Source organism: Lathyrus oleraceus, chromosome 7 (genome assembly GCF_024323335.1).
Source record: "Lathyrus oleraceus cultivar Zhongwan6 chromosome 7, CAAS_Psat_ZW6_1.0, whole genome shotgun sequence".
Taxonomy (NCBI): Eukaryota; Viridiplantae; Streptophyta; class Magnoliopsida; order Fabales; family Fabaceae; genus Lathyrus; species Lathyrus oleraceus.
In genome coordinates this window covers 541112552-541135445 of record NC_066585.1, presented here as the reverse complement: position 1 = coordinate 541135445, position 22894 = coordinate 541112552, and the positions used below count along the sequence as shown (strand labels likewise).

The 22894-nt window shown below is 34.4% G+C and overlaps 4 protein-coding genes across 4 annotated transcripts; 1 reads left to right on the top strand and 3 right to left on the bottom strand.

Moving 5' to 3' along the window:
- The first annotated feature begins 1880 nt into the window (after positions 1 to 1880).
- On the top strand, positions 1881 to 3123 carry LOC127107182 (uncharacterized). The gene is made up of 2 exons (XM_051044474.1): positions 1881 to 2872; positions 2983 to 3123. The coding sequence occupies exons 1-2, from the start codon at positions 1991 to 1993 to the stop codon at positions 3004 to 3006; spliced, it is 906 nt and encodes a 301-aa protein (XP_050900431.1). The 5' UTR covers positions 1881 to 1990; the 3' UTR covers positions 3007 to 3123.
- Positions 3124 to 4845: 1722 nt separating this feature from the next.
- On the bottom strand, positions 4846 to 5614 carry LOC127104888 (uncharacterized). Its single transcript, XM_051042031.1, has 2 exons — positions 5404 to 5614; positions 4846 to 5300 (listed from the first exon to the last, which is right to left on the bottom strand). Exons 1-2 carry the CDS (start codon positions 5612 to 5614, stop codon positions 4846 to 4848), a joined length of 666 nt encoding a protein of 221 aa, XP_050897988.1.
- Positions 5615 to 8569: 2955 nt separating this feature from the next.
- LOC127107181 (uncharacterized) lies at positions 8570 to 10141 on the bottom strand. The gene has a single exon (XM_051044473.1). It carries the CDS (start codon positions 10101 to 10103, stop codon positions 8787 to 8789), a length of 1317 nt encoding a protein of 438 aa, XP_050900430.1. The 5' UTR covers positions 10104 to 10141; the 3' UTR covers positions 8570 to 8786.
- A 3128-nt stretch (positions 10142 to 13269) lies between these two features.
- On the bottom strand, positions 13270 to 13818 carry LOC127104887 (secreted RxLR effector protein 161-like). Its single transcript, XM_051042030.1, has one exon. It carries the CDS (start codon positions 13816 to 13818, stop codon positions 13270 to 13272), a length of 549 nt encoding a protein of 182 aa, XP_050897987.1.
- Positions 13819 to 22894: the final 9076 nt, after the last annotated feature.

Genomic DNA, 22894 nt, shown 5'->3' with positions numbered 1-22894 from the left:
TGTTCCTGAATGTGTGTTTTGATTAGGGTGATGAAGTGTGTTGCATCACTTAACATAACATGATATTTTATAATACTCATTATATTGATTGAGGAACTCACCCTTACAATTATTTTTCAGGTAACGAGAAATGAGTTGAGTAGAAGCTAATTATGGGAGTCTAGTGTAGTCTCCGTAGTGGGTCGTGCTCTGATAGATGTAACATCGGGATGGGTTGTCTTAACTTGTTTTGAATGTTTTATTGTTGGTTGAGAACCATTTTCCATGTAATGTTTTACATGATTGATGAAATTATATCCGCTGTGTTTTATGCAATTGTTTAAGTTTGAAATTAATAAAAGAGCATGACCGTTATATTGTTGAAAGGTGTGAATATTTTGTGTGACACCCTTGAAGGGCATAATTACTCTGATGTTATATTTTGATATTTAATTAAATTATTGGGGTATTTTAGAAGGGTGTTACATGATCCATTTACCTAATACATTAAAATTTTAGATTGAGATGTGGTCTCATTGGTGCTCCCTGACTCCCTAAATGATTTTAACGACATCATGAAATAAGTTAACAAAATATTTCAACACACATAAATTAACATGTTGCACACATAAAAACTTTTTTTTAACAAGACAAAAAGAAAATTTGTTGAAAAAGAAGAAACATAAATGGTAAAAAGAAAATATATGAAAACTAACGAAGAGAACTTGAACATGAATAAGACACTCATAACCTATAAGAATGACATGGGTGAGAGAAACATGGTAACGGGCAACCAACGACCGTTTGATGAGAGTAAGTTTTTGTGACTTATAATTTTTATATTTTATGTTGGGAGTATGGTTTTTCCTGCATGTTTTATTGAAAGGAAGAAATTGTTAATAAAGATGGAGACGGGTTGGACTGATACAAAATTTAGGCTTAATAATTGTCTAAATAAAAGATCAAATAAGTATTTATAGTCATTGGTTCAGTTTATCGGTTTGACGATTCTTAAAACTAAAATCGAGAATCGAACCAAACTATCTCAGTTTTTGTTAATTTGGTTCGGTTTTTGAATCGAACAAAAAACAATAGTTTTTTTTTCCAATTTAATTTGGTTTAGTTTGGGGGTTTAATGGTGATGACAGTGTAAATTTTTTTTACACTATCATCGAATAACAATATATCATTTTGCCATGTCATACAAGTATTTTAAAATTTTCAGTCTGATTTGGCGAGATGCATGGTCGTCATTGGTAGACAGTGTAAAATAAATTTACATTGTCAGTGCCTCATCCCTTTTCTCTTAGTTTGGATTATCGATTTAATTGATTTTTTCTGATCCACTTACAACTTTAAATTCTCTCGTGAAACTTTAAATCCTCTCATGATCGGTTGGTATCGGTGGAACTTCCTTAATCCAAAAAATAATAATATTAATACATAAAAAGAATGTTTTTTTTACCATCACATAAATATGTACACGTTGATTTTGACAATATTTTAATTATTAATTTAGCATAAAAACATATTTTTTGCTATAATCATATAAATATGTATTAAACAAGAATAATTTTCTCACATAATAATCATCAATTTGGTTATTGTTCAGTATAAAGTAAATTAGTTTTATAAATTAGAATATTTATTTTTCGTTTTTATTTTTTTTGAAATTGTTTTGGAATGTAGTAGGATTAGTATAAGAGAAACTTTTTAGAAAAATAGGATATTTGCTTTTTTTTTACTCAAAGTTATTTGATTAAAAATAAAAAAAAAATTATTCATATAAAAAAATATAATGGATATGCACTAACCGTTACACTTTTTTCTCATATAAAAATTCAAAAAATTATATTTTTTTAAGATTGAAAGCCCAAAATTTCGGTGGTAGTTTTTTCTAAGGTGTTTATAAATTATATTCCCTGTTTGTAACCTACTCCTCAACAAAGTTGCGGCACACGGCACCAATAATTCCTTCCATCTCTGTTCATCGTGTGGCGTCGTATTCAATATGAATAGAAATCAGAAAAGTTTTCACAAATCACCCTTCTTCCTCACTAAGTTTGTCACTAAGATAAAGAGGAAGAAAACTTGTATCAAATATGAACCCGAATTTTATTTACCTGATGAATGCTGGGAGCACGTCTTCAAATTCCTCATCAACTATGGCGAAGGTGAAACTGATAAGAAAAACAAACTCTACTTTAAATCTCTATCTCTCGTCTCAAAACAGTTTCTCTCCATCACCAATCCACTTGTATTCTCTATCACTATTTCCGATCATCCATCCCATCTTCTCCCTCGTTTCTTCCATAGATTCTCCAACCTTAATTCCCTTCACCTCTGCTTCGGCTCTCGTCGTCTCGACTCAGCCATTGCTTTGGCTCTCCGTGACAGACCAACGTTGAAATCTTTATCTATTTTCAGTATTGAGCTAAACAATGCAAGCAGCGTTACTTCACACTACATCGATTCCTTCGTGAGTTTGAAGGGTTTGAATAATCTTAAGCTCTGTTATTCGCATATCTCAGATGAGTTGCTCTACTCTATTGCAAGGGAACGTCTTCCTTTGAAGAGCTTTGTTCTCAACAATTGTACCGGCTATAGTTATGATGGAATTTATTGTTTGTTATCCAAATGTCAGGGGATACAACATTTGGATTTGCATCAAGCTGATTTCTTAAAGGACCATCATATTGCCCAGATATCTTTGTTTCTTGGTGGTTTGGTCTCTATAAAACTTTGTAATTGTTTGAATCTCACAATATCAACCTTGTTTGCACTCATTAGAAATTGTCCTTCACTTGCTGAGATTACAATGGAACACTTGGGCATTGGAAGAGGAGGTGCAGAGAGTTTTAATTCTTTCAAGGATTTTGAAGTATACCCTCAAGTAAAGTTTCTATGTTTGTCTAACAATCACTTTATAGAAAATGAAATCATCATAGTGCTTGCTTCGATTTTCCCCAATTTGCAGCATCTTGATTTAAGTTATTGCAATAGGTTAACTGGAAAAAGTATTCGTGAAGTTCTAAGGAGATGTTCTAAGCTTATACATTTGAACTTGACCGAATGTGATGAAGTGAGACAACTTAAAATGAATTTTATAGTTTCTCAATTAGAGGTGTTGGACTTATCAGATACAGGGATCAATGATAAAACACTCTATCAGATCTCAAAGAGTTGTTGTGGACTTTTACATCTATCACTTAGATGTTGTAGAGTCACGGAAAAAGGAGTGAATCACGTGGTTGAAAACTGCACACAATTGAAGGGGGTTGATTTGACACAGGTGGATGGTGGTGTTGTGTCAATGGTTTTATCAAGGCATTCATTAAAGAAAAAACTCTTCTCAATTTAGGGATGAGTTGTTTGCTAGTTATGAATGTATTGTTTGCTAAAGTTTTAATTTTGTTTTTAGATTTGTTTCTATAATAAATTACTTTTTTTTTTAGAATACCAATTTACAAATTTACAAATAGGTATGTAATTGTGGTCGATGATAATCATCAACATATAGTATTAGATTTTCCTATGAAGTTTTAAATTTTGATGTTTTTCTTTAATTTTTCTTAAATAGAACTGTGTCATACCCATTTTCTTATATGCTAATATGTAAGAAACAAAAGGCAGCGTGGACATGCATCCCAAAACATCAATGGCTCAACTGAACTGTATCTATATCTGAATGTTGCTATCTTTGGTTGGAATTGAAAAGATAACAATTTAGTTTAGCAGTCAACTTGATTTCTATTTTGATTCAGCTTCCAAGCTATGAATAATTTCACATGGTTTGATGTTATATTATTATACAAGCTGAAGTATTTATTATCCTCTTAATTTCGTTGGATACTTGAGAAAATATTCTCTTTTGCCTTTTTTATGTCAATTGGTGTTTGGATCTTATGTGTTCTTGACCAATGTAGTCTTTTTTTATAGATTATTTGTTGTTGTCTCAACCAGTTAGGTGTCATGTTAATGATAACAGGGGCACATGCTGCTGAAGACTACAATTTTAGTTTTATTTGCAAGTTTGAATTTATAGATTTCATCGTAGTCCACTCACATATGCATTTCAATGCTCATAAATCATCTCGTTGGTCTGTTTGGGGAGATGAATTAAAAAATGTTAATAAACTCCAAAACAAAATGTTCATACATTCCACTAGTTGGTAATGTCTAAATCCAAAGAATAAAAGAGATAGAAGAATATTCTAACCATCGATGCTTGTAGAAGTTTAGGTGTCATGCTTGTTGCTAGAATGCATTAGTTCGGCATAAAATATATTTTCCAGTGATAACTATAATCACACTCAGAAAATCATTATACACATAAATTGGACTAGAGATATATCTCTGTGAATATTTCGAAGATTCATCTCTGTAACATATCATAACGTAATTTTTCATATTATGCTATGTTTACTCGTATATATATATATATATATATATATATATATATATATATATATATATATATATATATATATATATATATAAATGTCAAAAATGTCATACAACCGAGACCAATAAAATAGCATGATGTCAAAATAAAATACAGACCATACTACTACTGCTATCTGATACATCAATGTCCCGTGTGCCCGTCATGATGGCATCTAGGACCTGCCTCACATCAGACCTATCAGGGAAGATACCTCTATCAATGCATGCCTGCGCAATCTCCACAATGTGACGACATCTAGGCATGACATCCTCAACATGATCTAATTGTGTATGCTTCTCTTCTAGTATCTCTTGATGAGCTGACCTAGGTGGTCTCTTGGAGCAGCATGCACCATGTACGAATGTGACACCTGAAGAACCATCTGATATAACCTTCGACGTAGCTCCATTCGTTCACGACTATGATACTCCTGCCTCCTCTAGTACCAGATGACTCTCATAATCATCAAACATGTCATCTATCTGTCTACATGTCAAAGCAGGAGGAGTGGAGACAATAGGGTGTCTGGGAATGGTTTGAGTGTAGCCAAACTGTCGCATGACGTGCTCGGGAAGAGGAGGAGCAGTGAGACACGATCCGTAGGCCAACCATTCAGAGTATAACACTATCTCGTATGGTTGTGCTTGATGGTGATCGACATAGCTGTTGAAGGGCATCTCCTCGCCAACCAAACAGTCAAGATACACTCTGAAATGCTCAGTCATCTGGTTCCTTTTGAGCGGGGGAAAAGCAGTAGCACACGACATATCCTCAGTGTAAGTGTTAACACTCGTCCAGCCGAAGATGCGCGGAAAGTGCTGGAGAATCCAAGTCTGAAATGAAAAGTTTGGAACACACGAATTATCAATAATGACTTTGCAAAGATGAAATGAAAGTGACAAGAAACATTAAAAGACCAATAATTATTAGCGTTAGTAGTGTGATTTTGCATGTGATCTGCTTCGTCTTCCACATACAGCCCTCTCTCAACTTCGAGTACAGGTAGATCAAACAAGCGTCCCCCCAGTTGTACTCATGAATCCGCTCAAAATCTTGAAAGTACTGTAGGTAGACAACATCTGTATAAGTGGCACTCTTGTCCACAAAAATCACAATACCAACCAAATATATCAAGTATGCTCTCATAACATTCGCTCTGTGGAGTGCCACCTGTTGGTCATCACCCATAGTCTGATGTGCTCTATAGAGCTCCTCTGTATATATCTTTTTTTAGGTATTCAAATCTAGCATCAGCCTCCCTGGTCATATCCAACTCCTCTTTCGCCTTCCCTGGGTTAGCCCTTAGATAGTCTACACGAGACATCGTCGAGTGTGATAGACATCTCACCAAGCGAGAGACGAAATGACGAGGTCTCCGAGTGCCACCTCTCCCTGAATGCATTAAGCATCTTGTGGTTGACTGTAGTATAACCGATAATGCACAACTCCTTCGGATCAGATAGAAACAAAACTTTCTGAAACCAATCCTCATTTGTTTGAGGCAAACCAGTAATCTTCTACCCGTGATTAATAATCTTCTACGTATCACGCTCCTGAAAAAAATAAAAATCAATCTCAGACATTTGCCAATTAAAATTAACGTAAATAAAAAATAATGAATCTAACTAATACTACCTCTCTGTCCCAGATATGTCTGGCAATATGGTCTGGTTATAAAGGTAGTAATGACAAATCTACAGGGCCTCCTTCAAATGCCTCTGGCTCAGCATCTGCAACAGCCTCACCCTCCGAAGGTGACACACCCTCCAGAGGTGGCACCGGATCAACAACCTCACCCATTGGTACCTCCGGTATCACTAGTGACCCAGGTACCTCAGGCGCCTGAATAGGTGAAACCTGACGCCTGCTAGAAGATGGAGGGACAAATGTGGCGCCTGAATAGGTGAAACCTGACGCCTGCTAGAAGATGGAGGGACAAATGTGTTGGTAAGTGAAACTCGTCTCCTACGGAAAGAAGATGATGAAGAAGCATAAGGAGAAACACGAGTCCTGAAAATAAATGGCTCTACGTGGTCAGAGGAATCAAGAGCATCCGAAACCTACTAACTCTTTTTATATAAATTAATTAATACTTGTTATACCAATTAGTGTCAATATTTAGTGTATACTGCAGTTCAACCTTCCTCTTTGACGACTCTTTGAAATAAGTTTACTAACTCCCCCATTGCAAATATCCCTGCATCCTACATTTTCAGATTGGTTCATTGATTAGCTAGTTGTTTTTCATACTTTGATTTTTTAGGATGGTTCATCTTTTTATTGGATGGTTTGGAGTTGTATTTTAAGTAACACTCAAGGTAATTGAAAAGGCATCAATTCCACTCTGTAGGACAGACACAAATTTGCACCATCCACACTCTTCAGAATTTGATCCTTAGAAATTGAGACTAATAGGAATTTTGTTAAGTAAAGATAGGACATGATGAATGGTAGTTTCATTGTAAATTATTTTCTTTTTGTTCTATGTTAGGAGCTTATTTTTCATATCATGCACATGTGGAATTCAAATGAGTTTCATTCTCCAAAGCTGCCGATTAATAATGTGTACTTTCATATCCTCTTAGTGGTATTTTAATATACTCAACCATACCAAGAAAAAGTGAAAACCATAACATGAAGCAAAACCTTATCTTTAGGACTACTGACAAATTCATATTCAAATTCAAATTTCAAATTTCACAATCTACAGAATTCAGAATATTATGGTTAGGTGCGTTAAATTGTTTTGAAATATTTATGAAGGTGAAAATTAGGAGAAAGAGAAGTGAGAAGCTTCAAGAGCTTGTATCCGAGCTTCTCAAGAACACTTTGCTTGTTATGGAAGCATGCCAGTGAAACAGTAGTTCTGGTGATGAAAATAGTTTATGGTAAATGACATGGCTAAATATAAATAATATCGCCCTGTCGTTACGATCCGATGAAAATAGTTTATGGTAAATGACATGGCTGCATATAAATAATATCGCCCCGTTGTTACGAACCGACGTGTTTCCTGAGCAAATTGGAGAAAAACAGACTGAACAAGTTGGATATAGAGGATCTGTTGAAAATGTTTCTCTGCTTCCACGCAGTTGATACTTTATTTAGTTCCACATAACATTGATTTCATGCAAAAATCTCAAAACAGTTTTTCTATTATTCATCTTAACATTCATGTTTTTGTCAAACTTAAGGTTGTTATCCATTTTTTCTGAAAACCCGAGTAAAATCACTCATGAGAAAAAGGTAAATACCATCATACAAAAATAATAATAATCCATTTTATTATGAACAATTAGATACACAGTCGTCACTAGGCACTACGACAGCAGTAGTCATCATTTAATGAAACTTGATCAGCCTATTTAGGATAAAGTATGTTTGTAGCATCCATTTTGTTCTTTTGTTAATTCACAACATGATGTTGTTAACCAAATTGGTCGGAGTTATAAAACGATAATCATCATCAATATGTGGCTGCAACCAATAATAATGATGATCAAGTGGTCACAAGCTCATTCTTTGTCTTTTTTAGTATATGTTGTTTAGTTTTTCGGTAGTATCTTGCAAAGAAGACATCTAATACGCGAAGGTATACATTTTATTAGTGTTTTTATTAGACCGAACGAGAACTGATACTTTTGATATGTCCTCATTTCCCGTCAAGAGAAATCATAAAGGAGAATAAGTTGATCATCAAAGTTCCTCAAATAATTTCACAGATAAACTATTTGAAGGATTCTAAGCTAAAGACATATCTCACCAAAGCATCGCAATCAACCTTATGTGAGATCATGTGCAAGTGATTGCAATTTACAACAGAATCTTATAACACGAAAACATGGTTGAACACTAGCAATAAAAATGGATCATTAGAAGAAATACTATTAATTTTCTTTAAAATACTGTCATATCTTAATTTAAGTATCATTTTGTATGCCATGTCTGTGATAAAACGGAGACTTCCACTATTTACAAAAAAAGTAAAACATTTTTTTTAGTATCCAACGGAATTAAGAGGATGATTAATACTTCAGTTTGTAGAATAATATCAACATCAAACCAAAGAAAAATAGAAATTAAGTTGACTGCTAAGTTAAATTATTATCTTTCCAACTACAACCAATGACCAATGACCCCGACATGACCCATGCTGCCAATGAAGGCGGCAATAACTATGACACAAATTTAATTCATGTAATATAGTTTAAAGAAGAGTAAAGAAAAACATTAAAACTTAAAACTTCATATAACACCCAAGTGTGTGCATTACATATGGTATCTAAAAATAAAAGAGTAATTTCTCAGCAAAACAAATCTAAAAACCAAAAACATCTTACATTTTAGAGCTAAAACTTTACTAGACTAAGAGTTTCCTCTTTTTTAATGATGGCCTTGATAAAATAGTTGAGACAATAACATCAGCACTCACTTTATTACAAAAACTCAAATCGATCTTCTTCAGTTGGGTGCAGTTTTCAACCACTTGCATCACTCCCTTTTCGGTGACATAATTGCAACATGATAGGGACAATTTTAAAAGTCCAGAACAACTCTTTGAGATATGATAGAGTGTTCTATCATCAACCCTTGTACCTGACAAGTCTAACACCTCCAATTGAGGAATTACAAAATTCATTTTAAGACCTCTCATTTTGTTATTGTCATTAATGTTCAAATGTTTAATCTTAGAACATCTACCTAGGACTTGACAAATACCTTTTTTAGATATGTGATTGCAAGTACTCAACTGAAGATGCTCTAAATTGGGAAAAATGGAAGCTAACAATAGGATGCTTTCATTTTCTATAAATAAATTGTTAGCCAAACTTAGAATCTTTAATTGAGGGTTCAAAACAAAATCCTTTAAAGAATCAGAACTCTCTGTACTCTTTCTTAGAATGCTTTCCATTGTGATCTCACTAAGTAAAGGACATTTCCTAATGATTGCATACAAGGCCGAGTTTGTGAGCTTCCAACAGCGCCAAAGTTTTATAGACACCAAACCACCAAGAAACAAAGATAGCTGGGCAATATGACGGTCCTTTAAGAAATCAGCTTGAAAACCCAAATGTTGTATCCCATTACATTTGGATAACAAGAAATAAATTCCATCATAATTATAACCGCTACACTTTTTTAGAATAAAGCTCTTTAAAGGAAGACCTTCCCTTGCAATAGAGTAGAGCAACTCATTTGAGATTTGCGAACGGCAGAAATTAAGAGAATTCAAACCCTTCAAACTGACGAAGGAATCAATATAGTGTGAAGTAAGGTAACTTGTATCGTTTAGGTCAATCCTGGAGATGGATAAAGATTTCAATGTTGGTCTATCACGGAGAGCGGAAGCAATGCCCTCGTCGAGAGCACGAGAGCGGAAAGAGAGGCGAAGGGAATTGAGGTTGGAGAATCTATGGAAGAAACGAGTGAGAAAAGAAGGTGGTGGATTGCGAGTAGCGATAGAGAAAGTGAGTCGGTTGGTGATGGAGAGAAACTGCTTAGAAACAAGGGATAGAGAGTTAAAGTGTCGCTTGTGGTTGATGAGGAATTTGAAGATATGCTCCCAGCAATCTTCAGGTAAATAAAATTCCGATTCAGATTTGAGACAAGTTTTCTTCCTCTTTATGATTGAGAGGAACAAGGCTGATTTGTGAAAACTTGTCATCTTCCTTTTCATATTGAACACAATAATCAGGTTAGATTGTGCCGCCACTGTGTTGGATTGTTGGATTATGTAGGCAATAAAAAAAACTACTACTACCTAAATTTGCGCTTTCAATCTGAATAAGTTTTTTAACTGTTATGAACTGATAAGATTTGTTTTTTTACTATTCTGTTTTAAATTTGTTAGTTCTCTTTTAATCTTTATATTGATTTAATATGGAATAATAGTTATACAACTATCTTAAATAGGCATATTTATATATATTTTTTGCATATATTTTTTTATAATAAAGAAAAATTATTATATTAATATGATATCCAAATGAATTATCACTTTGAATATCATACCAATTTTAACTCCATAACAATATTTAAATTATCTAAATAACTCTATTTTTTTTTACCTTTTTTTGGATCACTAAACCTAATATATAATCAAAGACAAATTTAAAAATTAAGTCTATTATATAAATACTGTTTTATTAAAGTTGATATATATATTTTTAAATTTTAGAGTATAGATTTTTTTATTAAGTTATTGTACTCAATTTTGTTTAATATTTTTTTAATTAATAAAATTAACCTATCAAAATTTTGCCAATTAAAAAATACATGATAGAGAAAGTATTATCAAAAATTTTAAAAATAAAAAAACTGATTTAAAAAATTGTTAGTTATTTTTAAATTAATCAATAAATCAATATACATTTAAATGGATGGTAGTACGCTGTTAGTTTTTTTCACTAGCCTAGTGACTTATTTTTAAATTAATCAACTATTAAATATACATTTGAATGGATGATAGTACACTGTTTTTTCCTAGTAGATTAGTTGCTGAAACAAGTGAGAACTTATGAATTCAAAGACGTGCCTTTGCATCTGATATTCAAGTTAAGTTATAAGTTGATTTAATAGATCAGTACACTGATACTTCAACTATCAATTATATATCAACTCATAAAAGATTTTGATCCTTAATTTAATTTAATTTTTTATTTTTATCTCTTAATTAATTTGAGGTTTTTTATAAATTTGAGTTTAATTTCTATTTCTTTTTAACTATTCCTATAAACTTGTTTGTTTAATCTGATTATTTTTGTTTGTTTAATTCGATTGTTGTTTATACGAATAGTTCATTAAATTTAATTATTTGTATGATACTTAACTATATCACATTAGGTAGCTTTTTCGTTATCGTATGATTAAGTTGCGTTTGTTTAATTCGTAACTGTTTAAATCTGTTTGCTTAATTCAACAATTAAGAGCATACATCATATAATACCAATTGTTCTTGTCAGTGGATATTGTAATCGAATAAGATCGAATTCGTTTAGGAAATTGGAATTATAAGAATCGATGATAAATCCGAAACCGATACAGTATATTAGCTTTTTTACCAATTTTTTTTACCTTAATTATCTTCGATTTAAGTTTTGAACCTTAAAAAAACTCTCATTGTTACGATCATTTGGTTTAAACATTCATTTGGTTTAAAGATTCAACAGTCCATGCGAAACGACTGGAGTGTCGCTTCTATTTTACTACATTTTTAATTCTCGTTTTCGACCTTTGTGCGACATCAGATCAAATTGGTGTCGTTACCAAGGACTCTTGTCGATTTTAACCAATATTAGAGTCATAAGTGTTGCAATTTTGCGTCTTGGCCCCTTCGTTGATGTTGTTTGGGCCTTTACGCGACCTAGATTCGAAAACCCGATTTTTCAAAAAAATTGTGTCTAAATCAAAATTTTACCGTGTCATTTTAGCAGAAAAAAAATTAGGGTTCAAAGTCCCTTATTTTGAGACCAAATTATGGGACACCAACCTCAAAACCCCAAATTCAACGTTTTTCTATTTTTTATGTTTTTTTTTTCTGTTTTCATAGTTTCAAATTTTTTTAAAAAAAAATTGTATAATTCTTATTAGACTTAATTAGATTAATTTTTGTATTTTTGAATCTTTTTAAATTGTTTTTCGTTTTTTCAATTGTTTTTGTTAATAGGGACATTATCGGTATTTTCTTAGTTGTTGCTACAGTGCTGAATTAGTTCAGGCTATTAGGTCTGGTTGTTCCGACTTGTTTGATTTTGATCCTGAAGTTGAGAGAAACTTACATGCGTGACGTAGAGCAAATCAGGCTAGCACTAGTTCACCACCCATTAGAGATGGTGATTCTGATTCTGGGTTCTCTCATACTTTGTTTGATTTTGATTTTGAGACTAATTTTCATAACATGGTAGCTGTGTTAGATTAATATATATATATATATATATATATATATATATATATATATATATATATATATATATATATATATATATATATATATATATATATATATATATATATATATTGATCATATGTTCCTGATAACAAAAGAACAACAAGATCAATAAAACAAAATGCGGAAATAGAATTAGAGATTTTACCTACAACCATTGTTGCAGTGTTGTGAGTGCACTGCCTTTGATTCTTCCAAGCTCTTGCTCTCTCAATATAGATGATGTATTTCTTTTCTGATGAGAGAAAGCTTTGGGGACCAAATTTATAGGCTTGATTCTACCATCAAGAATTTAAAGTCATTAAAACTCATTACCACCCAATTAAATGGTCATATCAATTTACATTAAAACCAAAATAAATCATACCCCTTTCAGAACTAAAATCCCAAAACTATAGACCACATTAAAATTGGTTTTTTTATTATTAATAATTATCTTAATAAAAATAAGAAACTGTTACATTCTCCCACTTGGTCCATAGAACTGATTATTGGCATAAATGAGTCATGGAAAACTTACTCAAGAAATAAATATGTGAATCATAGAGATAGATAGTCCCTCTTAAAGCGAGTAGTCTCATCTATGTATTACAACATGTCTATTTTCAAGTATATATCTGTAATGTGGTAACTAACTTGATGAATAAACCAATGTTTACTCTTGGTCCAGATGTAACATATTTTCTCAAACTGGTGTGCGCATGAAAATGAGAAAACATCACAATATAAGAGTTTTATTAATAAACTGTATGTATACAATCATAAGGAGGACCCAAGTCTCATGTTCTCTACATGATCCTTAAATTTTATTGGTGGCATGCCCTTAGTCAAAGGATCAACGATCATTTAATCAGTATTAATGTGATTAATAACTACTATTTTATCTTTAACTCTTTCTCTAATGGCTAAATACTTTTATGTCGATGTGCTTGCTTCGACTTCCACTTTTATTGTTCTTAGCCATAAAGACAGCTGCTGAATTATCGCAAAAAATCTTCAGAGGTTTAGAAATAGAATCCATGATTTTAAGCCCAGAAACAAAACTCTTAAGCCATACACCATGAGAAGTAGCCTCAAAACAGGAGACAAACTCGACTTCCATAGTAGAAGTAGCAACCAAGGTTTTCTTAGTACTTCTCCATGGAATAGCTCCATCAGCCATGATAAAAATATATCCTGATGTTGATTTGCAAGAATCAACACAACCAGCAAAGTCGGAGTCTGAATAGTCGATCACATCAAGATTGTCTGTCTGCCTATACATTAGCAGATAATCTTTTGTTCCTTTAAGATATCTCAACACCTTCTTTGCAGCTTTCCAGTGATCCATACTTGGATTGCTCTGATATCTTCCTAAGATTCCAACAGCAAATGCAATATCGGGCCTTGTGCATACTTGAGCATACATAAGACTTCCAACAACAGAAGCATATGGAATGTTCTTCATTTGTTCTCGCTCAAAATCATTCTTAGGGCATTGATTCAAATTAAATATATCGCCCTTGACAATGGGTGCAAAACTTGGTGAACACTCTTTAATTCTAAATCTCTCTAAAACTTTATTGATGTAGGTTTCTTGTGGAAGACTCAAAATTCCTCAAAGTCTATCTCTGTGGATCTTAATGCCAATGACATAAGATGCCTCACCCATATCCTTCATATCAAAGTTTTTAGAGAGGAATTGTTTCACCTCATGTAGAAAACCTTTATCATTGGTTGCAAGTAGTATGTCATCCACATACAAAATGAGAAAATAAATTTTACTCCCACTAACCTTCTGGTATATACATTGATCCATGGGGTTTTCAATAAACCCAAATGAGGATATCGTTTCATGGAATTTAAGATACCATTGACGAGAGGCTTGTTTTAACCCATATATGGATCTCTTAAGCTTGCAAACCAAATGCTCACCACTATTAGAAGAGAAACCTTCAGGTTGTTTCATATAAACCTCCTCCTCTAAATCACCATTAAGAAAGGTTGTTCTCACATCCATTTGATGCAACTCAAGGTCAAAATGTGCAATTAATGCCAAGATGACACGAAGAGAATCTTTCTTTGATACAAGAGAAAAAGTATTAGTGTAATCGATTCCCTCCTTTTGAGTAAATCCCTTAGCAACGAGTCTGGCCTTGTATCTCTGAATGTTGCCTAATGAATCTTTATTGGTTTTAAAGACCCATTTACAACCAATGGCCTTTGCCCCATTAGGTAACTCTACAAGATCCCACACGTTGTTGTTTTTCATGGAATTCATTTCATCATTCATGGCACCATACCACAAATTTGACTCTTTGCAACTCATGGCTTGTCTAAAGCTCTCAGGATCATTCTCAGCTCCAACATTATAGTCAGATTCTTGTAGATACACAATGTAATCATTAGGAATAGCTTATTTTCTTGTCCTAGTAGATCTTCTTGATGTTTGATCAACATTTTCTTGTGGATCTTGTTGTTCAACTAATTGTTCATCATCTTGATGACCAACTTGATTTATTGGATCATCAGTAGCTTGTGGAGTCTCGATGATTGGTTGATCAACATCCATTTGAACTTGAGGGATGTTGTAAATAGTAACCAATCTATTACTTGAAATGGAAGGTTCATACTCTATATGATCATGCACAGAAATTGAATTTTTGATTTGATCGCTCCCACTAGTCAAATGATATTCAAGAAACTTTGCATTTCTTGACTCCACAATCCTAGTTGTATGAGATGGACAATAAAATCTATAACCTTTAGACCTTTCGGCATATCCAATGAAATACCCACTAATGGTCATCGGATCTAGTTTCTTTTCTTGTGGGTTATAAATCCTCACCTCAGACGGACATCCCCAAACGTGCATATGTCGTAAACTCGGCTTCCATCCTTTAAACAACTCAAATGGTGTCTTTGGGACAACCTTGGATGGAACCCAGTTTAGAATATACACAGTCGTCTTTAGTGCTTCATTCCACAATGATTTAGGAAGATTAGAGTTGCCAAGCATACTCCGCACCATGTTTAATAATGTTCGGTTTCTTCTTTCTGCAACACCATTTTGGTTCGGAGAACCGGGCATGGTGTATTGGGCAACAATCCCATGTTCTTGAAGAAACTTAGCAAATGGACTAGGTGCTTGTCCACTCTCAATGTATCTACCATAGTATTCACCACCCCGATCTGATCTCACTATCTTTATTTCTTGAGTAAGTTTTCCATAACTTATTTATGCCAATAATCAGTTCTATGGACCAAGTGGGAGAATGTAACGGTTTCTTATTTTTATTATAATAATTATTAATAATAAAAAACCAATTTTAATATGGTCCATAGTTTTGGGATTTTGGTTCTGAAAGGGGTATGATTTATTTTGGTTTTAATGTAAATTGATATGACAATTTAATTGGGTGGTAATGAGTTTTAATGGCTTTAAATTCTTGATGGTAGAATCAAGCCTATAAATAGTCTTTGGTCCCCAAAGCTTTCTCTCATCAGAAAAGAAATACACCATATATATTGAGAGAGCAAGAGCTTGGAAGAATCAAAGACAGTGCACTCACAACACTGCAACAATGGTTGGAGGTAAAACCTCTAATTCTATTAATCAGGGTCTTTACTGTCTCTGCCTTATTTTCGAATGGTTCTTCCATATTCAATAAAACAAAATGCGGAAATAGAATTAGAGGTTTTACCTATCCACTAACAGATACCATCCCAACTGGAGAAACCATTCAAACCTTCGGTATGTGAAGCCATCCACACATCAACCTAGTTAACAACAGTTGATGCTACCGCTGCCACCACCATAGAACACCCCAGAAGTAACCACCTTTGCACCTTCCGGACCTTCATTAGAGGAGGACCTTGTCAAGCAAATGGCCGTGTAAAATATCCAATTTCAGCAACGAGCAGATTATAGTATTCAGAATTTGCAGACGCAAATTGTACAGCTTGCCACTTCAATGAATGTCATGCAGCAAGCTCAAGGATCAAACCAACTACCTGCCCAAATAATAGTGAATCCAAAAGGCCCTAATGTGAATTCAATTTCTTTGAGATCTAGAAAGAGTTTTGAATTGAGTTGTTTGATTTGAATCCCAAGGAAGTAATTTAACTCCCCCATGAGACTCATCTCAAACTCCCCATGCATAGGCTTAGAAAACTCCTTGACAAGTTACATGTTAGTGGAACCAAAAATGATATCATCAACATAAACTAGAACTAGAAAAATATGTTTTCCTTGACGCTAAATGAAAAGTGTAATATCTACCTTTCCCCTAGAGAATCCTTGATCAATCAAAAAACATATTAAGTCGTTAATCTCAGACCATATGTGCTTGTTTGAGACCATACAAAACTTGTTTAAGTTTGCAAATATGATTAGACTACTCATGACTTTAAAAATAAAAACCGGAAGATTGAGAAACATATACATCCTCATTAGTATAGCCATTGAAAAACACACGTTTCACATCCATTTGAAATAATTTGAAATCTTTGAAGAAAACATAAGATATCAACAATTTATAATACATGTGAAGATAATAAAGGTTTGTATCATCTCTATGCTAGATCTATAGTTTAGCTCCTGCACACTCAGTTTCCTCACTTTACGTGGATCGTAAGTCTTGTACTAGAGTCAAATGTCAGTTTCCTTCCTTTGAGTTATAGAAGTTTCCTCAACATCTCATAATCATAAACGGTTGAGATTCTATAGTGGGTTTTACCAAGCTAGACTTACTAGATTAATAAAATTATTACAAATGGGATGTGATAGCATGGAATCAAATTCGTTGTAGGAGCGGGTGTGGCGAATTAAACTTGTGAGCCATTTTTTTTGGTTATTATATGCTCTCTATGGTTTGGTATTCTAATAAACAATCTGTTGGGAATAACTTTTGTTTTGGCATATGATGGTATGTCTCACTTTTCACAAATTGAAGGTTTATGACTCATTAGTTTTTGTGCTTATGACTCATCATTTCCTGATGCATTATTATCTTATTACCGTTGAATAAACTTTAATGTTATAGTTAGTGAGTTTCTATTAATAAGTTAGTGGAGAGATTAAGAGTCTGTTGTAGTTGGAAGGTCAAGAGATAGTGGTCTATTAATAGTATTTACTAATAATTATGTTTCCTAGAATAACTAAAGTTTCTGAGTCTATATAAAGACCAAGGATGTATTCTAATTAAAACACATAAGTTATAAAAGTTTTGCTTCGTTCTGTCAAATTGGCATCAGAGCTAATGGCAAACATGTTAAATCAAATGACGTTGCCACGGCTAACGAAGTTAAATTATGAAAACTGGAGTATCCAAATGAAAGCTCTTCTCGGATCTCTAGACGCATGGGAGGTGACCAAAGATGGGTTTGAAGAACCAACAGATATTGTGGGATATACGACAGCTCAAAACAAGGCGTTGAAAGAGACACGATCGAAGGATAAAACGGCACTATACATGCTGTTTAGGGATGTTGATGAATCAGGCTTCGAAAAGATTGCAAGTTCGACTACGTCGAAAGAAGCGTGGGACACGCTAGAGAAAGTGTTCAAAGGAGCAGATCGAGTAAAGCAAGTTCGACTCCAAACTCTTCGTGGCGAATTGGAGAGGATGCAGATGAAGGAGTCAGAAAATGTATCTGACTACATCACGCGTGTACAAAAGGTGGTGAACCAACTCACAAAAAATGGCGAAACAGTAACTGATGCACGAGTTGTTGAAAAGATTTTGAGATTTTTAACAGATAAATTTGAGAATATTGTGTGCGCAATAGAAGAGTCGAAGGACCTTTCGACGCTCTCAGTCGAAGAGGTCGCTGGTTCCCTCGAAGCACACGAACAACGTAAGATGAAAAAAAAGGAAGAAGAAGTAGAGGACGCAAATCAAACCAAGAAGCAAATCAAAGACGAAAAGGTACTCTTTTCTCAAAATCTTCGAGGAAGATGACGTGGTCGTGGAGGACGTGACAGTGGTCGAAGTGGTAGAGGCAGCAACTTCGAGAGAGGACAGTCGAGCCATCAAAATTGGTGTGGCAGAGGACGTGGTCAAAGAGGTGGTAGGTCGAACCATTCCAACTTTGAATGCTACAAGTGTGGCAAGTATGATCATTATGCGAAGGATTGCAACTCATTCAAATGCTATAACTGTGATAAAGTGGGACATCTTGCAAAAGATTGTCAAATCGAAAAGAAGGTAGAAGAAACAACCAATCTAACTTTGGAAGCTGAAGCAAATGAAGGTTTTCTCTTGATGGCTCAAAATGAGATCAACACAAATGACAATGTTTGGTATCTTGACTCAGAAGCAAGTAACCATATGTGTGGTCACAAACACTTGTTTAAAGAAATGAGAAAGATTGAAGATGCCAATGTGTCTTTCGGAGATGCATCGAAAGTGAAGGTCGAAGGCAAGGGAACGATCTGTTACTTGCAGAAGGATGGGTTGATTGGATCAATTCAAGATGTCTATTATGTACCAAATCTTAAGACCAACATCTTAAGTTTGGGACAACTTACATAAAAGGTTATTCGATACTTATGAAAGAACGGATACCGCATTTGAAGGACAAGCTGGGACATCTGATTGCTCGTGTCGAAATGGAGAGAAATCGAATGTACAAACTGAATCTGATAAACGTTCGAGAAAAATGTTTACAAGTAAATGTCAAAGACAAAGCGTCACTATGGCATCTACGCTTTGGTCATCTACATCATGCTGGTTTAAAAAGGTTGGCGAAAAAGAACATGGTGCATAGACTACCAGATATGGATTATGAAGGAAAGTTCTGTGAAGAATGTGTGCTTAGCAAACAAACAAGAACTTCATTTCAAAAGAAGGCAGAATATCAAGCTAAGCATATCCTTGAATTGATTCACACCGACATATGTGGGCCAATCACGTCAGAATCTTTCAGTAGCAAAAGATACTTTATTTCCTTTATCGACGATTACTCACGGAAGACATGGGTTTATTTCTTGAAAGAAAAGTCTGAAGCATTCGAGGTGTTCAAAAGGTTCAAAGTAATGGTGGAGAAGGAAACCGACAGACACATTAAAGCAGTTCGATCTGATAGAGGTGGTGAGTATACTTCGACAACCTTTATGAAGTATTGTGAAGAGCAGGGCATAAGGAGATTTCTAACTGCAGCATACTCACCTCAACAAAATGGGGTGGCTGAAAGGAAGAATCGAACAGTCCTTGACATGGTTCGTTCAATGCTTAAAAGCAAGAACATACCAAAGGAATTTTGGGCAGAAGCTGTACAATGTGCCATTTATGTTCAGAATCGATGTCCACATTCGAAGTTAGAAGATCAAACACCACAAGAAGCATGGAGCGGACAGAAGCCAACAATTTCTCATCTCAAAGTATTTGGTAGTGTGGCTTATGCACACGTACCAGATCAACGAAGAGCGAAGCTTGAAGACAAAAGTCAGGAATACATACTCATTGGGTATGATGAGAAAACAAAAGGGTACAAGCTATTCGATCCCATAAGAAAAAGGGTGATAGTGAGTAGAGACGTTCGAATAAACGAAACAAGTAAGTGGGACTGGAACAATTCGACAGAAGTTATCGTCGAAGTTGAAGAATCATCTGTCGCTGTACCACCAAACATTTCAATAAAACTTGAAGACTCTGACAATGAAGATGAACCTCCACAACCCAGAATGTGAAGTTTGCAAGATCTGTATGATTCGACAAGTGAAGTGCACCTTGTATGTCTCTTGGCAGATGCTGAAAACATCAGTTTTGAAGAAGCAGTACGAGACAAGAAGTGGAAAAGTGCCATGGACGAAGAGATCAGGGCGATTAACCACAACAACACTTGGGAGCTAGTTGAATTGCCAAAAGGTAGTCAACCCATTGGTGTAAAGTGGGTATTCAAGAAAAAGATGAACGCTCAAGGAGAAATAAAACGATACAAAGCGAGACTTGTTGCGAAGGGATACAAACAGAAAGCAGGAGTTGATTATGACGAAGTATTTGCACCTGTTGCAAGAATGGAGACAATTCGATTACTCATATCTCAAGCTGCTCAATTCAAATGGTCAATATTTCAAATGGATGTCAAAACAGCTTTTCTGAATGGTGTACTCGAAGAAGAAGTCTATGTTGAACAACCACTCGGGTACATGAAAGCTGGAGAAGAGAAGAAGGTACTGAAATTGAAGAAAGCGCTATATGGGCTGAAGCAAGCACCGCGGGCATGGAACACATGTATCAACACATATTTCAAGGAGAACGGGTTCGAGCAATGTCCGTACGAACATGCCCTCTATGTGAAGAAAAATGGAAGGAATGTATTACTTGTTGCTCTCTATGTCGATGATCTTATTTTTCTGGGCAGTAATGATCAGATGATAGAAGAATTCAAAAGCACAATGACACATGAATTCGAGATGACAGACTTAGGCCTGATGAGATTCTTTCTTGGTCTGGAGGTTCGACAAGAAGAAACAGGAATCTTCATCTCACAAGAAAAATATGCAAAAGAAATCTTGAAAAGATATAAGATGGAAAGCTGTAATCCGGCTTCGACGCCAATGGAACCAGGAACAAAGTTGTCGAAATTTGATTGAGGAGAACGTGTCGAAGCAGGCAAATATCGAAGTTTGATAGGAAGTCTTCGCTATCTCACATGTACAAGACCAGATATCTCATTAAGTGTAGGCATTGTAAGTCGATTCATGAAGGAGCCAGTTTACACACATTGGAAAACATTGAAGCAAATTCTGAGGTACATCCAAGGAACAGTGTCACTTGGGATGTTCTACTCGAATTCAGACAAATACAAGTTGGTTGGTTACTCTGACAGTGATTGGTGCGGAGACATAGACGATCGAAAAAGCACTTTTGGATATGTGTTCTTCATGGGAAATACTGCATTCACTTGGCTTTCTAAAAAGCAGCCAATAGTAACACTTTCGACATGTGAAGCAGAATATGTAGCAGCATCCTGGTGCGTTTGTCATGCAATATGGCTCAGAAGATTGATGAGTAAAATGGAGCTAAAACAGAAAGGTGCAACAATAATACAAGTTGACAACAGGTCAACAATTGAGTTAGCAAAGAATCCAGTAAACCATGAAAGGAGCAAACACATTGACGTTCGCTTCCACTTCATTCGAGAACACGTGAAGGAAGGAAATGTCGAATTGAAGCATGTAGCAAGTAAGGATCAAGCAGCAGACATTTTCACAAAATCACTATCAAAAGAAATCTTCGACAGAGGCAAGAAATTGATAGGCATGATGAATAGAAGAAACATTTAAGTTTACAGAGGAGTTTTGTTGAATAAACTTTAATGTTATAGTTAGTGGGTTTCTATTAATAAGTTAGTGGAGAGATTAAGAGTCTGTTATAGTTGGAAGATCAAGAGATAGTGGCCTATTAATAGTATTTACTAATAATTATGTTTCCTAGAATAGCTAAAGTTTCTGAGTCTATATAAAAACCAAAGATGTACTCTAATTAAAACGCAGAAGTTATAAAAGTTTTGCTTCCTTCTGTCAATTACAATGTCAATGATTTCTAAGCTTCTCCTATGTCACATTAAGTGTTTTTCTTCATACATTGGCTTGTAAATGAAGAAATCAACTTAATTTTGACACTCTTTTACCATTATTAATGCATAACAAGTAACAACTTATGACATTCAATTAGCGAAGTTTTCAATATATTAATTTACCAAATCTTTCACAATACTCAAGAAGAGCATGGAACTCAAAATCCTATCTTATTTTCCTGTGCTGGATTATGCAGTATGATTCTAGAAGACCAAGTTGTTAAAATATTCTCACAAGTGATAGTTATGAACTTAACTTTATATACCAACCTGTCGCACAAGTGATAGCTATGAACTTATCTTTATATACCAACCCGTCGCACAAGTGATATTTACTTTATTGTGTTTATTTAATATTTCTTAGATTGATGACCATTTACAAACATTGTCACACTAATAATGTCCAAATTCAAAATCATCTATGAAAGGAAAAGCTAAATTTATTGAGTTGCCTTGAAAAGCTTATCAAGACCAGACAAACCTAAAGAGGTTCTTGAAGGTTTTTGCTCTTCACACTTTGTAGGAATAACAAAAGCCCGAGCAAAATCATGTGAAGAAAGGACCAACGTGACACAGTGTTGACGCTATTATAAAAAATTCAAACTTTGACACTGAAGAGAGGATCAGAAGAAGACAGTGATAGCATAGCCAAAATTATTCTTCTATTCAGTGATTTAGAAATATTTGTACAGTGTTATTATCCTATGTTCTGTAGAAATACTGTATTAAGTGGTGTATATGATCTAAACATGCAAGGCCACGATATGGCATCTCTTCTAATAGAAAACTCAATTACACAATGCTACATTTAGAAGTTCTCTCAAATTTAAGAAAAACAGTCTGGTTCAATACATATCACAACAGCTCAGTTCAGTCCGAGCAAGACCGATTAAATCCTTTTGATTTGGTGTCTAGAACCAATTCTGTTTAGTTTTTTCAAACTGAAAACTAGTTTGGTT